Source organism: Oculina patagonica, chromosome 8 (assembly GCF_052425735.1).
Source record: "Oculina patagonica isolate OP01 chromosome 8, crgOcupat, whole genome shotgun sequence".
Lineage (NCBI taxonomy): Eukaryota > Metazoa > Cnidaria > Anthozoa > Scleractinia > Oculinidae > Oculina > Oculina patagonica.
This window is the reverse complement of record NC_135765.1, coordinates 10,442,905-10,464,147: the sequence shown is the minus strand read 5'-3', so window position 1 is coordinate 10,464,147 and position 21,243 is coordinate 10,442,905. Positions and strand designations below refer to the sequence as shown.

At 35.7% G+C, this 21,243-nt stretch overlaps 2 protein-coding genes across 2 annotated transcripts in view; both read right to left on the bottom strand.

Annotated features, from left to right (window-relative positions):
* LOC144662606 (proto-oncogene tyrosine-protein kinase receptor Ret-like) overlaps positions 1-21,243 on the bottom strand; it is a 109,024-nt gene that overhangs the window by 64,969 nt on the left and 22,812 nt on the right. The window contains exon 3 of the mRNA XM_078523454.1: positions 13,816-13,899. The gene's annotated coding sequence lies outside the window, so the exon portion shown is untranslated. The remainder of the gene's footprint in view (positions 1-13,815; positions 13,900-21,243) is intronic.
* On the bottom strand, positions 930-9,138 carry LOC144662611 (proto-oncogene tyrosine-protein kinase receptor Ret-like). The gene is made up of 9 exons (XM_078523462.1): positions 8,883-9,138; positions 8,563-8,673; positions 7,958-8,148; positions 5,203-5,325; positions 5,039-5,109; positions 4,803-4,843; positions 4,532-4,628; positions 3,844-3,943; positions 930-2,644 (listed from the first exon to the last, which is right to left on the bottom strand). Exons 1-9 carry the CDS (start codon positions 9,130-9,132, stop codon positions 2,576-2,578), a joined length of 1,053 nt encoding a protein of 350 aa, XP_078379588.1. The 5' UTR covers positions 9,133-9,138; the 3' UTR covers positions 930-2,575.

The window sequence follows — 21,243 nt, the reverse complement described above, 5'->3', positions numbered from 1 at the left end:
AATCAAAACTTTACTACAATTGCCGGATTTTGAGATCGCGCTCGCTAAGGGAAAGTTGTAAACTTAATATATGGCCATGCATGAAAATATTCCGAGTACGTATCGACTCCTTGAAAACTATGTGAAATTTTCCAAAAAAGCGATTGTGGGTTGCTTCCTCCATTCTCTCCCTTCAGTTCAGGCAAAACAACAACAGCAACAACAACAACAGAAACTTGAGAGAACTGGGAAGGAAAAAACGCTGTGCGTGCCTATTTTCTTTTCCAGAGCAGTCGTGACTCGTCCCCAGTCGTCTTTTAAAGGACAACTGAGGACGATTTACTCGAGGATATCCGAGACGCGCGGAGTATGGAAGAGAATCGCACAACCAAGCAAAAAAGTTGGTCAAACAGGCTACCCCCACAGTAAAGATTTTTTTTTATGGACGTTCTTATAAAATGGAGTCTTGTGAAACACAAATAATGCCACGCTGAACTGAGGCATAAGATACTCTAAAATATAGGATTCATAGAATGATTCTTACCTGCCTGCGGAAGTAACAGCAGTGAAAGAAGAACATACAGGTCTGTACGTATTCGTACTGAGCTAACGTAACACATAATACCGATGTTGCAGATATCTTTCAGTTGTTAGATATACACTGCACTATTTCAATCAGTACTTGATAGGCTACCAGAGTTTGTCGGGCTTTAAGGATCTTTCTATTGTTTTCTGGAAAAATAGGCTTTGAAGTTGGCCAATAGAATCTAAGTGCTAGCAAACTAAGTGCTAGAAGATGAGTATAAAACACCTTTGTTTTCATGCTGTACAAACCAGACAACATTTCAGTTGTTGCGGACACAAATTGTTCCGAAAAAAAAATCAAACATTTTTTGTGCCGACTTCTGGGACACAAATTTTTTCCTACAACAGAAACGTACACTACTTACATCATTAACAGTACATAATACAATGCAATTACCATGTAGTTGCTATATTTTCTTACTTGCTCTACCTACTTTAAAAAAAATGGCGGCCACTGTAACACCACGTGTGCCGTTGCGCTCTAAGCACGTTTTCGGAAATTCCCCTTCTTTTTTCAACACCAAGTAGTAATAGTCCGCAAGCAAAACAACAACGAAATGCTCCATCCGGAGATGGAAAAAAGGAAGATCTGATCTCATTCTGCAAAGGCTAGACGAAATTGAAGACTCCATCATGGCGAAGTTTTAAAGAATATAAGGTATTTGATTTGCCTAATCAAAATATTTAATATAAGATAAATTTAAACTCATTATCTCTATTATTGCTGTTTTGTGGACACAGATTTAAATGGCCACCATATATAATAAAATGTTATATAATTAGGGGGATCTCCTTACAAAAGCTTGTATGAGCTTGCTGGGATCACCTACTACTTTAAATGTTATTTATTATATATCACACTGTTGTAATAGATAATTGGCAAATAAAATAATTATTTACTTACTTTTGTAACAATACTTATCACTTAAAGCCTGTAAATTTACGAATAATTACTAAAAGTATTTTTAGTTACATTGCAAAAACGTAGCTTATATCAAATGAATTAAAGTACACAGCTTCTAAGGAATAGAAACAAAAGCAGTTACAAACTAAACTAGTAGTCTCCTCTTGTTGATGCTTTGTATGGCTTAGTGTTTCTAAGACATTGCCAAAGTGTTATCTATTTATTCTACAAACTTAGATTTAAGAGTTTAAAATCCAAACCAAGCTAAGAACTTAAGTAAAACTTGGTTAATCTTCCACAACAATGCGGTATTTATAATGCATCCGGTTTTTTTACATGGTATCATGTACAGGTGCTTCCTGATTGCTTCTCGCACGTAAAAGACAAAAAGAACATATCGTAATTTTCATTACCTTAAAGAAAATCAGAACTGGCCATGGGTGTCCGCACGATCGATTCTATCTGAGAATCTGAGTCTATATGATGATATTCATTCATGATCAAACTATATTCCCAGTGCACTTCTAAATTCATTCGATCGGAAATCAGTGGACGTAGAGCCACCGTGTGGATAGGACACTGTAAATTCCTGTTATTGTTGATTCATTTATTATCATTTATTTTCCCTGCACTACAGTTTAATTACATGAGTCGAAAACTGACTTCCTCTGCAGTGTCTATCCAATGTAGTTCAACCACCTCTCCAAAGTTAAAAGAAAATCAAACAATTAGATTCTTCTTAAATCATTGGTAATAATTAAACTACATTGTAAGTCTGTTTTAGTCCTGTATAATTTTATGTTCGTAGGAGTTTCTGAGTGTGTTTAAAATTTTTGGTGGGGGGGGGGGGGGGGGGGAGGTAAGGAAAGGCTTTCGAAATGGCAACTCAGTATACTTAATGTTAATAGTAAGCAATATGGTCATTAGAGTATAACACAAGGTAACTGCCAAAACCGAACTAAAGGGCTAATAGCTATAATAAGGGTCCTGGGTTATAGCTTGGTGCGGGATGAAGTGAGGGAAGAGGGGGAATTATCAGGGATTTTACAGTTAGTAGCTGTCGATATAAAAATAGCGTCTTGATTACAAAGTCAGCGGGTGATACAGTTATACAGCTGTGAGATCTTCGACGTTGGCGTACAAACTGTTGTCATATTGCTTGAGGTTAACGTAGTTCTGTAAGAGAAAGACATTTCATATAATTAGTAAGCTGCCGTTTTTAAGGGGACTTCCCACTTACAGCTCAGTGTGGTGAAATGTTACCAAATGTGAAATGTTACGATGTAAGAATACCAGAAATAGAAAAACCAAATAAAAAAAATCAAGAGTATAATTTTCTAGCCATCGGAGTTCGAGGCTTGTATTCCCAGATGTAAAAAAAATATTTCATCTGATTCCAACATAGCCTGAATTTCAGACATTCCTCTGTGCTCGCCTACTCACCAGAAGAGACGTCTGAACACATCTGGCCCTAATGCCGTCCGGTGACGTCACTACACTTTGGTTTTAATTCAGGCGGAAAAGTTTCTGTCGAGGCCATGAAATTGTGAAAGAAAAATTGCTTCAATAAAGGATTACAGGGTATAAAATTGTTTTAAAAGTAAACTATTGAAAACTTGAAACAAATGAATGAAATTTTAATCGACTGCAGGCTATATTCTTTTACGGAACCGATTTAATCTGAACTGATTTGCTTTATCTAGCGATCAAAATATAATATGTTACGCAGCGGACAAATACAACACACTCGTGAGTACTTAAATGAATCAATTTAGACGGTTACAGAGGCATCAAGAAACGGAATTCAATACAAAAATATCCTACTTGACCGTGGGCACTAAGTTCAGAAATCACTGGCTCATCGAGGCTGCAGGACATAAGCGTCGAGCGGCTTTGTTGACAAAACAAGAATACGTATAAATTTGGCAAAACTCTGCATGTCGAAGCGACGAATGCCGCCAACTTAAAACCTACCAATTTCCATTACTATTCTTCATCCGTAGGTAAAGTAATAAAGTAATAAACTCAAGGTAAATGACTAATAAATTCATTTCTGGGAAGGTGAACCCTTTCAAACTCTTTCCAAACGTTTTCAAATTACAATCCTTGCCCGGTAAAATTCGGTCATAATTTCACATAATTATGCAAATAATTTTCAAATCAACCAATCAAAATCACTACCCGGTTTTCGGGTAGTGACGTCACCGGACGGCATTAGGGCCAGATGTGTTCAGACGTCTCTTCTGGCGAGTAGGCGAGCACAGATGGATGTCTGAAATTCAGGCTAATTCCAAGAAGGAAAATTAAATTTTATCAACTTCGAAAAACTAAACATAAATAACTTCTTACAAAGATATACTTATTACTGAGTTTACCCTGTGGTTTCTCTCCATATCTCTCATCGTATCTTTTAGTTTGGCAAAAGTTGGACGATCGCTTGGATTTTCTTCCCAACAATTCAACATAATCTGGTATCTAATAGGTCAAAATCATTAATAAGTGAAAATCATTAGCAACAATGAAAGGGGAAAAAAATGTAAATATAATAGACGAGGCTCGCCTGGATGCTTCAAAGTACAACACTTCAAATTTTAATAGCTGATACAGTATTTTACTGTCAGAGTTTCGTCGGGCTAACCACTTCATCTACGTGATTAAATGTCAATGAACTTTCTTAAAAGGTTTGCTGAGTTGCTACCATAGGAACAATGTGTCTTTTATACTTCATGTGTTTCTTCACGATTACTGATTTTGAAAAAATTCTCCGAAAGCGTTTTCGAAAATTTGGATTAAATATTATCCTTGAATAATAAGTTATTTGCCTTGTGTTGACTTTGATTTGATGTTTTTACGACATATTATACATGCGACTTAGGACTACTATACTGGAAACGGAATTAACGCAAAATATGCATCACCATTACAACTACATCAACTTACTAGCAAACTCACCAAAACGTCATGAAAAGTAGTGCTATGCGCCTGTTTGCTCACATGAGCGCAGAACTAAACACTTATGAAGAAATAATGTTTAACAATCTAAATTATGTGCAATGTATTTACAGTTTGCTATCCACATGTTTTGGTTTTGGCATTCTGAATCCTTCTTGAAGTTTCCTGGCGATTTTTCGAGGGTCAGTTCCCGGGTACGGAGATCCCCCTGGATGAGATGAAGTGATGTCATTAATCCTTTTATGTAATACATAAAAACAATTCCTAGATCGAAAATCTGTGCTAGTATTTGACTTTAATAATTGACCTTATAGCAATCAAAACATAAATATCTTAAAATATTTGATGGACTATATTAAGCATAAATTATAATTTAACTTACCTACAGTGAGAATCTCGTACAGCAGGACACCATAGCTCCAACTGCCATTAAAGGAATTGGACGATATCAAGTTATTATTGACGAAGGAACAAAAATTAATGATTTTAAAAAGTTGACGCAGCTAAGCCACTTCCCCTATTAGATTTAAATTTAGACTAGATATAAATTCCTTTTTCTAAAGAGCTTTTCACTTATTCAGAAATAGAATCCTTTTTTGTAAGTTGTAAAGTACTTACATGTCACTTTGCGTTGTGTATTTTCCAAATAACAAAGCTTCATAAGCAGTCCACTTGACAGGCAGACGACCCTTATTAGGAAAAAATGGACCATTTTAAGCAGCAGTAAAATATTTTAATACAATTTGTGAAAGCATTAAAACTAATTTCATGAAAACTCTCACCCGCCTTTTCCTGGTGTAAATATCATCCTGGTGAACATTCCTCGCCATCCCAAAATCTGTCACCTTACACTTCTCTCCTTCGCCAACAAGAACATTTCTGGCCGCCAAGTCACGATGAAGTATCTGAAGAAAAGATAAATATTCTTATGCATTTCTATTTCCATAACACGACAGCATACAACCTATTGCTAGGTAAAATGCTAGCTAGTGTTTTTACAGATGAACCCCGATAACTCGAACCTCCGAAAAAGGTTCGAGATATCGGCATTTCGAGTTATCGAGGGTAAAATTATTTTGAAAAAGGACAAAATGGGTTGTAATCGGAAAAGGTTACGAGTAAGTGGCAGGTGGAAGATGGAAGCTAGCTAAGGTCACTCCGCTATTCAAGAAGGGTGATCGAACTGATCCAAGCAACTTCCGTCCTATCTCGATTCTCCCAGTCTTGTCCAAGGTCATTGAGCGGCACATGCACGATTCTTTGTATACTTATCTGAATGACAACAACCTTCTCTACTCCAGGCAATCTGGCTTCCGGAAACATCATAGTACTGAAATAGCTCTGATCAAGATAGTGGATGAACTACTATTCAATCTCGACAATGATAAGGTGTCAGGTATGGTACTTGTGGACTATACCAAGGCATTTGACATGGTGGACCATGAACTGCTACTACGGAAGTTAGAGGTGTATGGGGTTATTAACAAAGAGCTAGTGTGGTGCCATTCATATCTCTCAAATAGGCAACAGGTGGTACAAGTGGGCGGTGAAGTTTCTTCGGAAATGCATATGGCTTACGGGGTTCCACAAGGATCTATACTAGGACCGCTATTCTTCCTATTGTTCATAAACGATTTGCCACTACACGTTTCAACTCAAGTAGACCTATATGCTGATGACACCACTGTCTGTGCCGCAGCTGACGTCGCCAATCTGCATCTTCTCAATGACTCTCTCAATACGTCGGTAGGGGAGATTGAGTCCTGGGCGAACGCGAACAAGCTTTTGTTAAACGAGAAGAAGACGAAGGTCTTGATGATCACTGGCAATCGCCTTGCTCCTAAGACAGGTGTTGAACTGTACGTTAAGGCGGGAAACGGCGCCACAGCATTAGATAATGTATCAAGTGCAACATTACTTGGACTTGACATAGATAGCAAACTTTCGTTTAACGAACATGTAGAAAAGACATGTAAAAAAGTGGCCTCCCGTATTGCAATTCTTAGAAAAATAAGATCGTTTTTGCCGTTAGCACAACGCAAACAATACTATAACGCCTTAATACAACCTATTATAAATTATGGTAGCATAGTATGGTCGGTGTGCAACAAAGAATGTCTAAACAGAATTCTTAAACTACAGAAGCGCGCAGCCAGAGTCATTCTCTTTGCAGAACCGCGTGCATCATCTGTGGAACTTTTTAATAGACTGGGATGGATCCCAGTACACAAACAATGTAATATAAACAAATGCGCGCTAGTCCACAAACGGATCTATGGAAACGTCCCTACCTTTTTAAGCGACCAACTTGTGTTAAATAGCCAAGCAAACAAAAGAAGCACTCGCTACGCTTATTTTAACTTGCGCTGCCCGAAATTCAGAAGAGAGACAGAAGGCGGGCGCACTTTTTCTGTTTCTGCCACCCGCCTTTGGAATGCTCTCCCTATCTCAAAAAGGCGAATCGAACAGCCGAAGCCCTTTAAAGAATCTCTCAGAGATCGGGTGTTTTCGGAGCAGCAGCTTTTACATCATTTTATTGTATAGTTTTAACTTTTTAGCTTCATATATCGTTTACTATTATGCATATTCGTATTCAATTTTCAATGTATATAGTGTTTTTATAATATTCTAGTATAATTTTTAGGGAGGGCCACAGGTTTGTTAGCTTTGCTATTTAGTGTTACCCTCATTTTAAATAAAGTCTTTATTATTATTATTATTAGGTTGGAGTTGTAGACATTCAACAGTATTAATAATTGGCACGCAATGCATACAGAAGCGATGATATTTCACAATGGAGTCAATAATTTTCAGAAAATTGACAAAAAATTAACGTATGAAATAAATGTATCCGACAACTTGTGCGCGAAATGACTGTCGGTTATCCAACTGCAGCTTGCATGTTTTGACATAGGACACAATGTTAGTGATTGTTTAATAATGAGCATTGACTTTTTGAGGATCTGTTGGAAGTCAAATTAATGTGATACGGTAGTTATGGAGTCACAAAGATGCAAGTAGAACATTTTCGTCATTGATTTGCTCAATTGAACAACAGTAAAATGTTGTTTTATTTTATATATTTTTTAATTTCCTTCTAGATTTCCCGTTGTTGTTTAAATAAAGTTGCGTTATGTTGTAGCGTGACATCCGATAAACGACATACGATACACGCAAGCAAGCTTAAAGTCTAACAGTGTCTTGCTCACAGGGCCTGTGTATTAAAAGAATTGGGAAATTTCTGTCTACTAAAATTAATAAAACTCTTTAAATTAATAAGTCTCTTTTGTTTATACTTTGTGTTGTTCCTTTTATAATTTATTTGCACGGGAGTATTTTGCTTTTGTGTCCTACTCGGAGATTTGCTGTGGAGTTAAACGCGATTTCTTGGCGATCAAAACAGAGGGCCAGACTGAAAGATCCCATCCACTCGCACGACGACATAAAGCGATCTTCATCGCTTAAAAAAGAAGCTCTTGAAAACTCGCTGACGAGTCAATAAGATAAGCAATAAAGTAGAAACAACAACAAACAAACCTTTATCGAAGACAAATAAAACATTCCATCAGCAACTTGCCAGGCAAACCTAATCAGCTGTTCTGCAGTCAGACTGGTTTGCGGTTTCACATCCGGGTCTTTAAAGCAAGTGTCATTGAGTCCTCGACTCTTCCTTAAGTAACCAAGCAGGTTACCGAACGGCGCGTACTCAATAAGGACAAGCAGTGGATCTGAAGTAAAATGCCAGAAAAGGTAATACTATATAGATGATGAGATGCAGTGAACTGTAAGAATATAAGAGATTCAGACACTACAACTGAAACTATAAAATAAAATTGCTGGTTGCACCAACTTTCCAACAAGAAGACGAGGTTTCAGTTTCTTCGACTCTAGTTTTTGCTATTGTATTTATATTATTATAAATTATTATAATTATTATTATATTATTATAAATTATATTATAATTATTATTATATTATTATAAATTATATTATAATTATTATTATATATTTACACTATTATATGGTATGCATGTTATTTTTATCATTTTTTAGTATTATTATAAGTATTATATACATGTAGATTAATTATATCATTGTATTTCGTATCGTGATTATTGATAACTAAATCAGTATTATCCTTACCAGTCTCAGTCACACATCCCATCAGCTTGATCACATGAGGATGAGGTTTCAGTTTCTTCATCAACTCCAGTTCTGACAGCAGATCCTTTCTGTCTGACTCCAGAGCATTTTCTGCATAATAATAATGATAGAGATGATGATGATGATGATGATGATGATGATGATGATGATGATGATGATGATGATGATCCCCCTCCCCAATTCAAGATGGCAATAATGATAACCAGGACAAAGATAATAATAACAACATCACGAACAGCTATATATATAGTCTTTCTTCATTCTTAATCATTTCGAAAGTCGAGAATCTCTAATCGCACCTTTTATTTTGACAGCAACCGTTGTGTTTTCCCCGTTACCGCTCAAGTTCCACGCTGTTGCCTTAGCGACTCGAGAGAAGGCTCCTTTACCAATGACTTTAATAATATTGACCTGCTCTCGGCTAATTTCCCAGCTTTTTCGTGAAGGATGTAGGGGCATGTAGATTCCGCTGCTTGGAACTGCAGAGCTCGTGGAGTCACCAGACGGTACCATGCTAGAGGTCTGCTGTTGAGGTTCAGGCACAGCCATAGGATTCTAGTTAGAAGTAACAATAAATATTAAATTTACTATCCATTGCTTGGCATAGGCATTGGCAATAAAACCTATTTAATTATTTTATTACTTTTTTGCTTATTTTTTGTGTGTTAACCAATAAAGAGGTGCTATTGTTGCACTGTTTTTGTTTCTTTCAAGGTTCTGCAAAGTATCGGAAGTGTCTTCGTGGTTTTAATGACGTAATCAAAGTTCTAAAATCTGAATTGTTAATCCTACACAGCTGTAAGTAGACTGTCCACAGCCCTCTATTTTTTCGTGTTTTTCGATTGATGAGCGCGCGGTGAGAAAGGCGAGAGAACTGGACGCCAGCGCAAAACAGAAGAAGCAAGAGAGTGGGGGGCGGGGAGCGAAAAAAATAGAGGGGCTGTAGACATCTTTGGAAATATTGAATTTCCCGTTTCTCCAGAAACGGAAAATTCCGATTGGTTGAAAGGCGGCAAAAGTGTCATCACCTTGACAACGGCCGATCATGATTGCTTGCAGGCGGCGTCTTGCGGTTGCTCGAGTTGTCATCGCTATTGACATGCTGTGATTTGCGATGGATCGATTATTGGAACGCTCGTTGGAGAAATTTCCAAACGTTTCGTCGCTCAGAGACGAGCAGAAAGAGGCTGTTCGCCACCTTCTTTGTTTGAAGGACGTAGTTGGAATTTTACCGACTGTACTACGGCGAAACAAATGCAAGAAGATGGGAATGTTGTTGTTCTTGTTGTTTCGCCGTTAAAAAGAATCATGAATGATCAAATTGAATCATATCACCTGGCCGGTATAGCTTTTGCAGCATAACTTTTGGCGAATCACTTGCCGGCATAACTTTTGCCTCGCCGAAGACGTGTGAGGCGAACGTGACATTCTTTTGAATCACTGGTCACGATCAACTTGCCTTGTAGGAGATTCTACGCCATCTATCGGTCGCGCTAGAGATTTCTTTATTAATTCAACATTGCTTGCTGCACTTCTAGTTCTAGATGCACAAGATGAACACACTCTACTAGAACGAAATTCGTCTTCTTGTACTGCAATTCCCAAATCGACCAAGACGTCTGCCCCGTAAAACACCTTCGCATTTTGGCTCGACAAATAAATTTTCCGTACTGGAGAAGTACGATGTCTTGCCGAACTTCCCCAAGCGAATTGCGAATGAGCACCCGCATGTTCTGCAACAAACGGAGGGACCGCTTGATTTCGGCTTTCTGCCTCTTTTTGCAGGTTTTGGGGGGTTGAAGAACTCGTCTCAGACGCAAACTCAACATCGGAATAAAATTTCATGAGTTGTTTGTAGTCAATTAAAACAAGCACTTTACCACTCAAATTTAATTGGTCCGATTTAATTGAAAGGTCAAGAGGCGGAGCTGTTAATTATAAGGCGATGACAAGTGGAGGAGTCTAATACTTCCACTTTTATTCAAAGATGTCTACAGCCTCTCTATTTTACCTTCGCTCGCTTCCCGCCCCCTTCCCCGCGCGCGCTCGCGCTTCGCGCTGCTTCGTTTGCTTTTTTGCGTTGAAAAATCGAGAGGCTGTGGACAGTCTAAGCTGTAAGTTCATCGCATGACGTGGTAAACCAATCACAGCGGCTGAAAAAGTAAAACACAGGTTAAGCTCTACACACAAAATCCACACCGTTTTAAAGTTTTCTCAAAGCTTTAAAATGTCATGAGAAAGCGAAAAACAAAACAAAATGTATTCAACGATTTTAAAGTTCTTTGACGTGGAAATCTAGCAAATTATGGCCGAAGTCATTCATCGCGAAAGTAAAGGACTGCACGGAAACTTTGCAAGTTTACAAACTTTACAGACTGACGAAGGTATTGAGAATAAAGGTTAGCCCCAGAAACTCTGCTTTAGAAATTTGTTAGGAATTTGTTTATTCCGTATTTCTTCGTTTTCGCCGCGCCAAATAATAGACTTAGGGCCCATTTAAATGAGAGCCGAGACGAGTTTCGTCCCGGGATGAAAAAATTTTCATTTAACATGAGCGTGTTCTTTCCGGGATGCCGGGACGTAAGTCGTCCCGCCCGAGTTGAATTCATCTCGCCCGTGCTTACATTACACTTCATCCCCCAAAGACTGTTTACATGGCGTTTTTCGTCACGTTTAATCCTGGGATGACTTTTCATCCCGGTGCTCATGACAGGAATGAAATCGTCCCGGAACGAAATCATGTAGACAGCAACAAGAAAATGACCAGACACCGAGATGAATTCATCCCGAGACGAAAAATCTCATGTAAAGAAGCCCTTAGCTGAAAGCACTGAAAGCACATAAAGCTGAAAGTAAAATTCAAGCGCGTACCAGGGTTTTTTTTTTCAGTCTCGATGGAACCCAGACTATGCAACATTGTACCCTCCCTTTATAAGACGTAACTGCAGGGAATCATGGAAGTGGAACTTTGTTTTTACTTAGAAACGATGAATGCAAGACTACAATGATTCACTGCAGGCGTGCCTCACAGAGGAAGCTAGGCATTATATCAGCATACTTTGTCTCCAGTAAAAAAAAGAAAAACATTTTGTATGTTTGCGCTTTTTTTTATCTACTTACCAACACAACGAGTTCTCCGCCGCATCCTGTACATATGTTGTTACTAAAATAAAGCAAAACGTGTACGCAACCGTTATTTTTACCTGTACTGACAATCCGTCTTTAATATAGCTACAGGAAATGTTAAGCAAAACACTGTAGCAGATCGATAAGTTGTATAACACGTGGGACTTATTTATTATCACGATTCTCTCTTGTCTGAAACTGGACTAAAAGATATTTTTATTACATCACAAAATTCTTTTACTTAGATTTCAATCAGCTAGATGACTTTCTTTTTCTAGCTCTTCACTCTGAAAAATGCGGTTTTTTCTCGAACATTGAATAAGGGAAGATAGTTCTCATTTTTCCAAAACAAATATTTCTTTCCCTCCAGTGTTTCAAGAACTTAACGCCTCTACTTATTAAATGTTCTCTGTGTTCTTCTTGCTCGTTTTTGTCGAACCGAAATCTCAGAGATAACTTATAAGGTACAAAAATGATCGTCTTTAGAGGGATCTTTATATAAAGTAGAACTTCCCGCGTGGTATGTTAAATAATGATCTTGGGTGTTTCTTTAGGTTATCACGACCTATTATACCAGACAGATTCAACCATGTAAAAGGGCTTAAAACTAATTAGAATATCCGTTGTAAATAGTTTATTAAACATGGACTATTTTACTTATTTACTAAATTGTTACTTTGTGATCTTGTTATTCTTCATAAGTTGACCCTACAAATGACCGAAATTTACTTACCGATCTGTTTTGGATATCGCTGAAATGAGAACCATAATTTCTGGTCAGCGATTTTTCCTTTTCATGAAATGGCGCGCGCGTTTATAGCCTGATGCAAACAAAGTTTGGGAGAATTCGAATTATTTCCAACTTTCTCGAGTGTTGGTTTAGATGTTTACAAAGCTTCATGCAAAAGACCTGACATAGAGAAAACGTATATTTATTATTTATTACATTATTACACGACCCATCAGTAAAATGAATGCTTAGATACGTGCGCTCTTGCACCAGAAAAAACCTTAAGGAATACCCACAAGTTGCTAGGGAAATGTTTTGCAACTTTTCATATTTCGAGCTCCTTTTTTCTCTTCCAGCAACTTTTTTCCTTTCGAGCAACTATTTGCTTTCTGAACATTTTCTAGACTGAAGATTTCCAAAGATTCCGAGTATTGTATGAAAGCCATACGAACGTTTCCGGGCATTCTTCAAATTTTTCAGAAGATTGTTTGGCGAAGATATCCGCGAAAAGATCCGAAGATGTTTCAACTTTCGGCTCAGTCATCATTAAAATATTACAAATTCGTCAGCAAACATGACGTCGTCGATAACTTAACGATTGTTCTCAGTGAAAGACATCCTTGTAGTTCAACCAATTTTGGCCTTAAATATTATTTACATACATCTGATGTAGTGAAATAGGCCAATTCCGATAAATTATATTAATATTCTAACTTGGCTCCAAGGCTTGGGGGAATAAAACAAAAGAAATGATTTATTCATTCCTGAACCTCGTCGTGATATCTTTTGTTTTATTCCCCCAAGCCTCGGAGCCAAGTTAGAATTTTAATATATCGGAAATGGCCTATTGCACGATAATAAACAAAGGAAAATTAGCATAATATATTTGGAGAAATTTTCTTAACAAAAAGCAACGTTTGGATTTTTTGGAGCAACTAAAAGATTCGTTCTATTTCTGTTCTAGACATCATGTTAAACATCTGCCAGTAATTACTGCAATATTTTAGATAAAACCAATTGCTTCCGGTCGGGTATTTTGTAAAAACCCTTTGAAATGGTCAACCTACCACTCGTCCCCTACCCTTTATTAAGTTCAATGGAAAATATGATTCTACCGTTCTTTTTCTCCAAAAACTCATCCAAAGGGAGGATTCGGATCATAAATGAAATGTCCCTTTGTCCCTTTTTCCCTAGGCAAGTTCATTCCGTTTTTTTCACCAGTGTGAGTTATAGTTCACTTTAAAGGAATTATTTATCTCTGTGCTAATTCCTCCCAATAATTTATCAAATCTATAAATAACCAGAAAGATTTATACGATGCAACTTCTCGCCCAAATGTAACTTACCCATTCTGCTGTCCATTCTCCGTAGGATGATAATCAGAACAAGAATAATTGACGACAGCAAGAGGAGCAAAATGATATAAACAATGTGAAGAACTGTCTCGTTACACGACGAACCTAAAATGTACAATATAAATTAGACGGTTATTTATTTGAATACTCGATATTACATCTTTGGACAATAAATAGAGGATATTACAAGGTCGCTAGAAGATATCAATTTTATGCTCGAGTGGCAAAACAATATTTCACGAGTGAGGGCAGCGAGCGAGTGAGACGTTGTTTTTGTCACGAGAACATAAAAATAATATCTTTGACACAAATTGTAATTAAGGTTTTATTATTTAGAAAAAAACTACAGTACTGTCGAAAGCACACACCTTATCAATATGCAAACTTCACTCTTACGCTTTGGCGGCTGGAATTTCCTAAATATCTCTCCTTTTGGACTACTTTGCTTGAATTTGCTTAAAACTCCTTGAATTGTTTTAAATCATGTTTGTATTTTCCAGCTCCTCAGTGAACGATTTTCAGTCGGCTTCAGTGAACTTAACAATCGCCATCTTTTCACCGGCGTTTGAGAAAGTTTGGCAGCCGTGTGATCTCGTGAAATGACGTCATCGATATCGTCACTGGTGAGGAGCATGTGCGTGGTTGAGGGAAGACGTGTTTTTTGAGCGGCGTAACCTTCCCCGTCCTCAACGACCGAAAACGGGTCAGAAACAAAAAATTTAAATGTTAGAAAAGGTTTAAATGTCAGACAAAACAAAAAAGAACAAGCGAGGCGACCGAGGATCCCTAGACGACGAAAACATCGAGCCAAAGCGCCAACAAACCGAAGAAGCGCTTAACGACATGGCGGCCAACACTGAGGCGACATGGTCAAGCGGTAAAGAGCCAACTTTGACTGAAATCAAAGATATACTGGTGGGCCTTCAAAAATCAGTCTCCAAAATACTGATAGAAAACCAGTCCCTCAAAGAAGAATTGTCGCATCTAAGCGCATCAGTTAATTCACAGGGACGCGACTTCGATAAAGTTAAAGTCACCACACTACGGAAAAATTAAACAAACAAGAGGAGGAAACAGATAAACTGTGGTTTTCTCTCGATGATAGTAGTAATGTACTACACTCTGAGGCAAAAAATTTTTTGCCTCAGAGGATTTAGTACATAACTACTATCAGCACTGGGTTCCAAAAACTGAAGCCAAATCTGAAACCAAAACTGAAGCCAAATCTGAAAAACTAAATCTGAAAAACTAAATCTGAAGCCAAAGTGAAAAACCTAAACTGAAATCAAATCTCAGAATCAACCCTAGGTCAACCCAAGGTCAAAAAATGGAAACCAAACCTTGAAGCCAAATCTATAAACTAAACCTTGATTAAATGATAAAAATAATCTTTGATTATTTTTGACAATATTTAAAAAAAACTTCTTATACTCAAGTCTTGGACCTTCTTTTTGCATCCATCTTGTCTTTTTCAGTAAAATATCTTCGAACTTCAACCATTTATATATATACTTTAGAAATTTTTATATATTTTTAACCGACAGTTATGGTAAATTTTTAATGTTATATATTTCTTGTGATTCGTTATTTTTTATATATATTTATGACTTTTTTAAAATTATGGTGATTAATATTTTATAGTCAAGGTTAAACATCTGCATTATTGTCATGGTTTCATAATATTTGGTTCAATACAATAGATTCGAATGTTCTATTGTTTATATTAACTAACCAATCATATTACAATAAACTTTTATACAAACTTTTATATAAACGTTTGTCATAAAATAAACTTTTATTCTCAGAATTGATTCAAGATGCCTAAGTCAATAAGCACGAATTCTATATATGTTGTAGATCCTTCATTGGTATCCAACTATTAAAATCATCATTATATCCTTTCCACTTCACTAAAGCTTGTTTCTTCTTATAATCCCTCCGAATGACTTTATCAATACGAAATACTTCTTGTTTTGCTTTTAATAATTCAGGTTCATAAAAGCTACCTTGTATTTCCTCATCTCTGAGGTCTTTCAATTTGTATGTAATGGGATTAGTATGTTGGATCTTAGTAATTACGAACATTTCTTCACTCCAATTCGGTGTATAACCCTTATCGAAAACAATTCGTTTATACTTAGATATTCGGACCTTGTCACCAACCTTAAATTTTGGTTTAGCTGATAATGGCTCCATATCACCGTATAGGTTAAAGTAAACAGTTCCTTCATTCTTTTTCTTTGAAGCTTCTGTGGGCGTCATTTTGATAGAGCTATGTTTTGTATTATTATATTCTTTTACTATTTTTGGTAGCATTTCAAGATACTGTGTATTACCTTGAATAGTAAACTGTTTGTACATTTTATTTTTCAAAGTTCTATTAAATCTCTCAATAACAACAGCTTTACCTTCATTAAAAGTGGAATACATGTTAATATCATTTTGCTTTAGCCATTCCTTGAATGTTTTGTTATAAAATTCAGATCCCTTATCAACCCAGAGATATTCAGGTTTACGCTTGTCATTAATGATAATATTGTTGAAAGCGCTAGTTATTGATGCACCTTTCTTATCTTTCAATTGTATAGCCCAAGCGAATTTACTGAATACGTCAATTATAGTCAATAGATATTTATAACCTTTATTCCATTTTGAAAGTTTATCCATAAAAACTAAATCAGCAGACCATATGTCGTCAATTCCATTTGATATTACTCTTCTAGTTTTAAATTTTCGTCTGATTGGTTTATGTAACTCATCGGCTAATTGTTGAGACCAATCATTTTTACTCAACGCCGTTTTCCGTTTTTTGCCTTTCTAACACCGAGCCCTATTTTAGCCTTGGTTGCAATGGTATTACGAGCAATAGCATGACCCCATTGTCTATCTTTCCATGGAATAGCATCAAGTGATTTTACCATTTTCCGGTCTGCTTTATTTTTGCACTTTACTTGATTTGTTGAGGATTTATTTGCACATACGCTGTAATCTACATCATGTTGCATACTAACAGCATCTGTTTTTCCAGTTGGTTGTTCATAAATTTCAAGTATTTTACCAGTATTTGGATCCCACTTTACCTGGCTCTCTAATGGATTGCCGGGACCCGTGTATTTATGTCCAGGCATTACAAAACCCTTTTTTGGTGCTACTTTTAAAATAGCTTTATGGATATCGATACCTTCACCTTTGATGAATTTACTCTTTTTGTTTTTACAGATTGAGCAAATTGATTTTTCCATAAGTCGGCCATTCTTTGCTTTTACTTTTTTAGTATTGATTGAATTTGTTTTTTTATTACATGAAACGCAGTATAACAGGCACATATATATTATATGTTAGATATTAATCACAATAATGATTAACCCATTTGCCGTTTTTATATTCTGTGTAATTACATGATGGATTAAATTTTTCATTTGCATATGCTCCAGCCGGCTTCCAAAAATTAGATGTCTGAATCCCGCTTTTTTTATTCACCATGCCTTTCAAAAAGGCTCCGTCCCAATACTTTTTAAATAAATCCTTATTACCTCCTGTAATGGCCATTAGAGCGCTTGCAGTGTTCTGAGCTTCCCTGAATCCAGGTATTTTTGAAGATATTTTGTTGTTAATAGTCTGTCCAACATTACCACCTCGTGTCTTTTTCTCACTTACAAATCTGCTCTTATAAATACCACACTCTTTGCAAACACAACGCAACATGAGTTTTCCGTTCTTTGATCTTACATATTGTTCAGAATTTGGCACACAATCTGTTATTTTTCTCTGTTTTACGCAATAGCTTTTAACCATTTTTATATATAATATGATTACATATTTTTGAAATAATTGCTTATAAAACGTTCATTGTACATTGTGTCAGTCATTGATAATTGCATTAATATATCATGATACTCTCTATCATAAACCAATGCTTGATGCAAGAAATAAATACAATAATAGCCACAAAGTACTGATTTGATATTCTGATATTGTGTGTTATTATACAAAACTTGTTTTATCCCATCTTTCTCAGCTCTCATTTTAAATTCATTTGGGTATGGCATTCCGAAGCTATCAAAGTACCACAATATGTCTTTTTTAACACTAGGAACACAGGCAACCCAGTGGCTACCAACACCTTCATAGCTGTCTAAATTAATAATACAAGGACTATGTCTTTTAGCCATGTGTTGGTCTCTGCTGTATATCCCTGTGATATTAATTCCCAAATACTTACACCATCTCAGGAGATCAATATTACTCAGAGGCTTTTTGACAAATGCAGGCTTTCTTACTTTCTTTTCGGTTTTAAGATTTTTTTTTTTTGGAAGCACTAATCCACCTGTTCTAAGAAATTTATCATATTCACCCCATGATCCTAATACTGGATGAGATCTGTAAGATAATACATCTTTCTTACTTGGTAGTTTAATTTTACCACCGTTTTTTGATCTTTGTTTCCTAATGATTTGTGGTGAATAATAAGGGTATTCTATTTGCATTCCTGTCCCTCCTTGAGGGGGAGTGACTTGAATTCCTTTTCCAATCACCTTTCGCATTTTACTTATTTGTGTTTTAGATAAACTCAATGTAATGCCTTTACCCTCACTTTTTACTTTATTATACCGTGTTATTTGTCTTTTTGTAAGGTATAACTCAGTATTACCCTTCTTTTTGATCTGATGCTTATCAATCAATAAACTCACTTCACTTGAATTTTTGATTGCTCTGGCTAGCTTTTTCATTTGGCCTTCTGTTAAAGGAATATATGTTGAAATATATTTTGTGCTCATAGTCTTGCTCTATATATAATAGTGTTAGATTAAATATTACATAAAAATAAGTTCATTCCCAATTTTGTCAATTACAATTTTTTCTTCATAAAGAACTACAGCGTATATCATATAATCGTCAGTAGCTTGTACATTCAATCTGTAATGAAACAATAACTGTTTTGGATCATCAGTAACCGATTCCTTATGATTTCTTAAATCGAAATAGATAACAGGAAATAATTCAGAATAATTTTGTAAATTTAACTGAGTTCCTGTATTGTAGTCGTTGGTTCTGAATGCATATTCTTGAATGTCATTATATAATCTTGGTTTAAAATCACAATCATACTCTAGTTCTGGAGTAAAATATGAATTTCCAAGTTGCAATCGACAGGTAGATAGTGTACATGCATTATCACCCGCATTTATTTTAAAAGTATCAAAAATAAAGGGATTTTCTAATTCATTATTTGACTTGTTTCTTTGCAGATATACAAAAACATGTTTTGCATTTTTAATAGCTGGTGTAATTTGATATATCCCAGAAATAGCAGTTGTTGGTGATGAATGTTTAATAAATTCTCTTAAATATGTCCATTTTGTTGCTGTTAAAAAACTACTATTCACTAATTTTTGTCCTGCTGATGTAAAGTTCAAACGTGGTAACCATAACTGAAAATCTAGAACCACATATCGTGTTTCAGCACCCCCAACTCTGTAAATAAATTCTCTATCATCATTTAGTGTTATGTTTAGTTCGATTTGCATAGGTGGTATCATTTTATCTCGTAGTTCTTGAAAAATGGAAAACCTATTCAACGGAATACACGCATATACGTCTTTTGATTGTGCGCACAATTCACCTCTTTTAATTGCTCCTACTTTTGGGGCTGTTGTTAAATTGCCCGCTAATACAGCTCTATCGTCGAGATACCAATTGAAATTGGTAGCTACTGTACGGCTATAGTCATCAGAAAATTCAAGCAATCCTTTTATGAAACAGATTTTATGCAGGTCATTACCATCGTAAGGTTTTTTACCTCCTGAAGTTATCATAATGTGATTTATAATACTGGTACTATCATTTATCGTTGACGTTAGCACAGGTGTTTGTAGAGCATTGGCAACGATAGCTGTACCATCAGCCTTTTTTTGAAGTTTGTATTTGACGATAAAGTATCCGTTATACCAATCGAACCATGAAGAGCGATCGGTCATATTGAATATATAGCCGGTTTTTTCTTGGTATAAGCCATTTGCAGGCTGAATAATTGGTGTTGACAGATTAAATCTGAGATAATCAACTTTTTCAACATTTTCTATGCTTCTGAAACTCATTTATATTATTAGATTAGATAATTTACTTCAATTGTGCTAATCGTTTCAAAATAAGATCCCCAGCTTTTTCACTTCTATTTAACACAGATTTTAAAGTTTTCTTTTGTGTTTTGATTATAGGTGATTTATTGATATTTTTTACCATTTTTTTAGAATATTGTCCGATATTTGATAAATCATTAGTTATTAAACCTGATCCTTTATGACGATATTGATATAAGCCTTTTTTAGGGTTATAAAATTTTGACCATTCGTATACTCGATTCATTTTATATTATTAGTTTAGATTAATTCACCTCTTTGATAATAACATGAAACGCAGTATCGATTTCATTAAGATCAATGGGTCGGTTATAAGAATCTGTAATATATATTCTAATTGAATCAATGCTATTTTTATTAATTGGTGAAAATTTCAATCTTCTCGGTTCAAGAGTGAAAGAAAATGACCTACGAATTCCTTGTGCTATAATACTAAAACAAAATAAAACGTCTCTTGATTCATCTGTCAAGGATCTGTTAGTCAAATCGCAATGAATACATATCATATCAACGCTCCTTGTTAAATCAGGTATTTTGTCACTTATATTACTCCCCGAAGTTAAAATTTTCTTTTCAAAACCCAGAATCAAATTAAAGTCTGATACAGATAGATCTAATTCATAATTTGGCTGTATGGTTATTATTGTTCTAAATAATGATAAATCAAACGTAACTGAAAATGGATAATCATCACCATCTTTACCAGTTATATTTTTTAAAAAAGTATCAATGTCTGTATATGAATACATTCCATTAGGAAATTCAACATTTTTAAAATTTGTATCACTACCTGTTGTTTTTCGATATCTAATCATATTATTGGTGAATGAAGCCGAAATATTATACCAGCTATACGTCATACTGATTATTTCGTCTAGTGCCATCTCATAATTTTTATTTGGATCAAGGAATAAAGGCTGGTCAAGATAAATTGTAAAATCATGTGCTTTCTGATTATAATTATTGGCTTGTCTTTTCGCCCTGAATGAACTAAGTATTAAATGCTTCTCCATTATATATATTTAAATTAGATAAAATAGTTGTTATAAATTTTTTCATATAGACGCTTTGTAATTCTTTTCACTCTTAACAGTTCATCCAATATTGTAATACCTTGGTTTTTTAATTCATAACTCGTATTCCCAGCGTTAATGCTTCCGCAAATTACATTCAGTTTTTCAATAAGTTTTTCAGGGTCTCTGTAATAAATAGCCTTATAATTATGGGCTAGACCACCACCTTCCCATTCATCGTCTTCTCTATCAGAATCAGGCGCTGTGTCCCTTCTCATAGCATCTATCTTATCAAA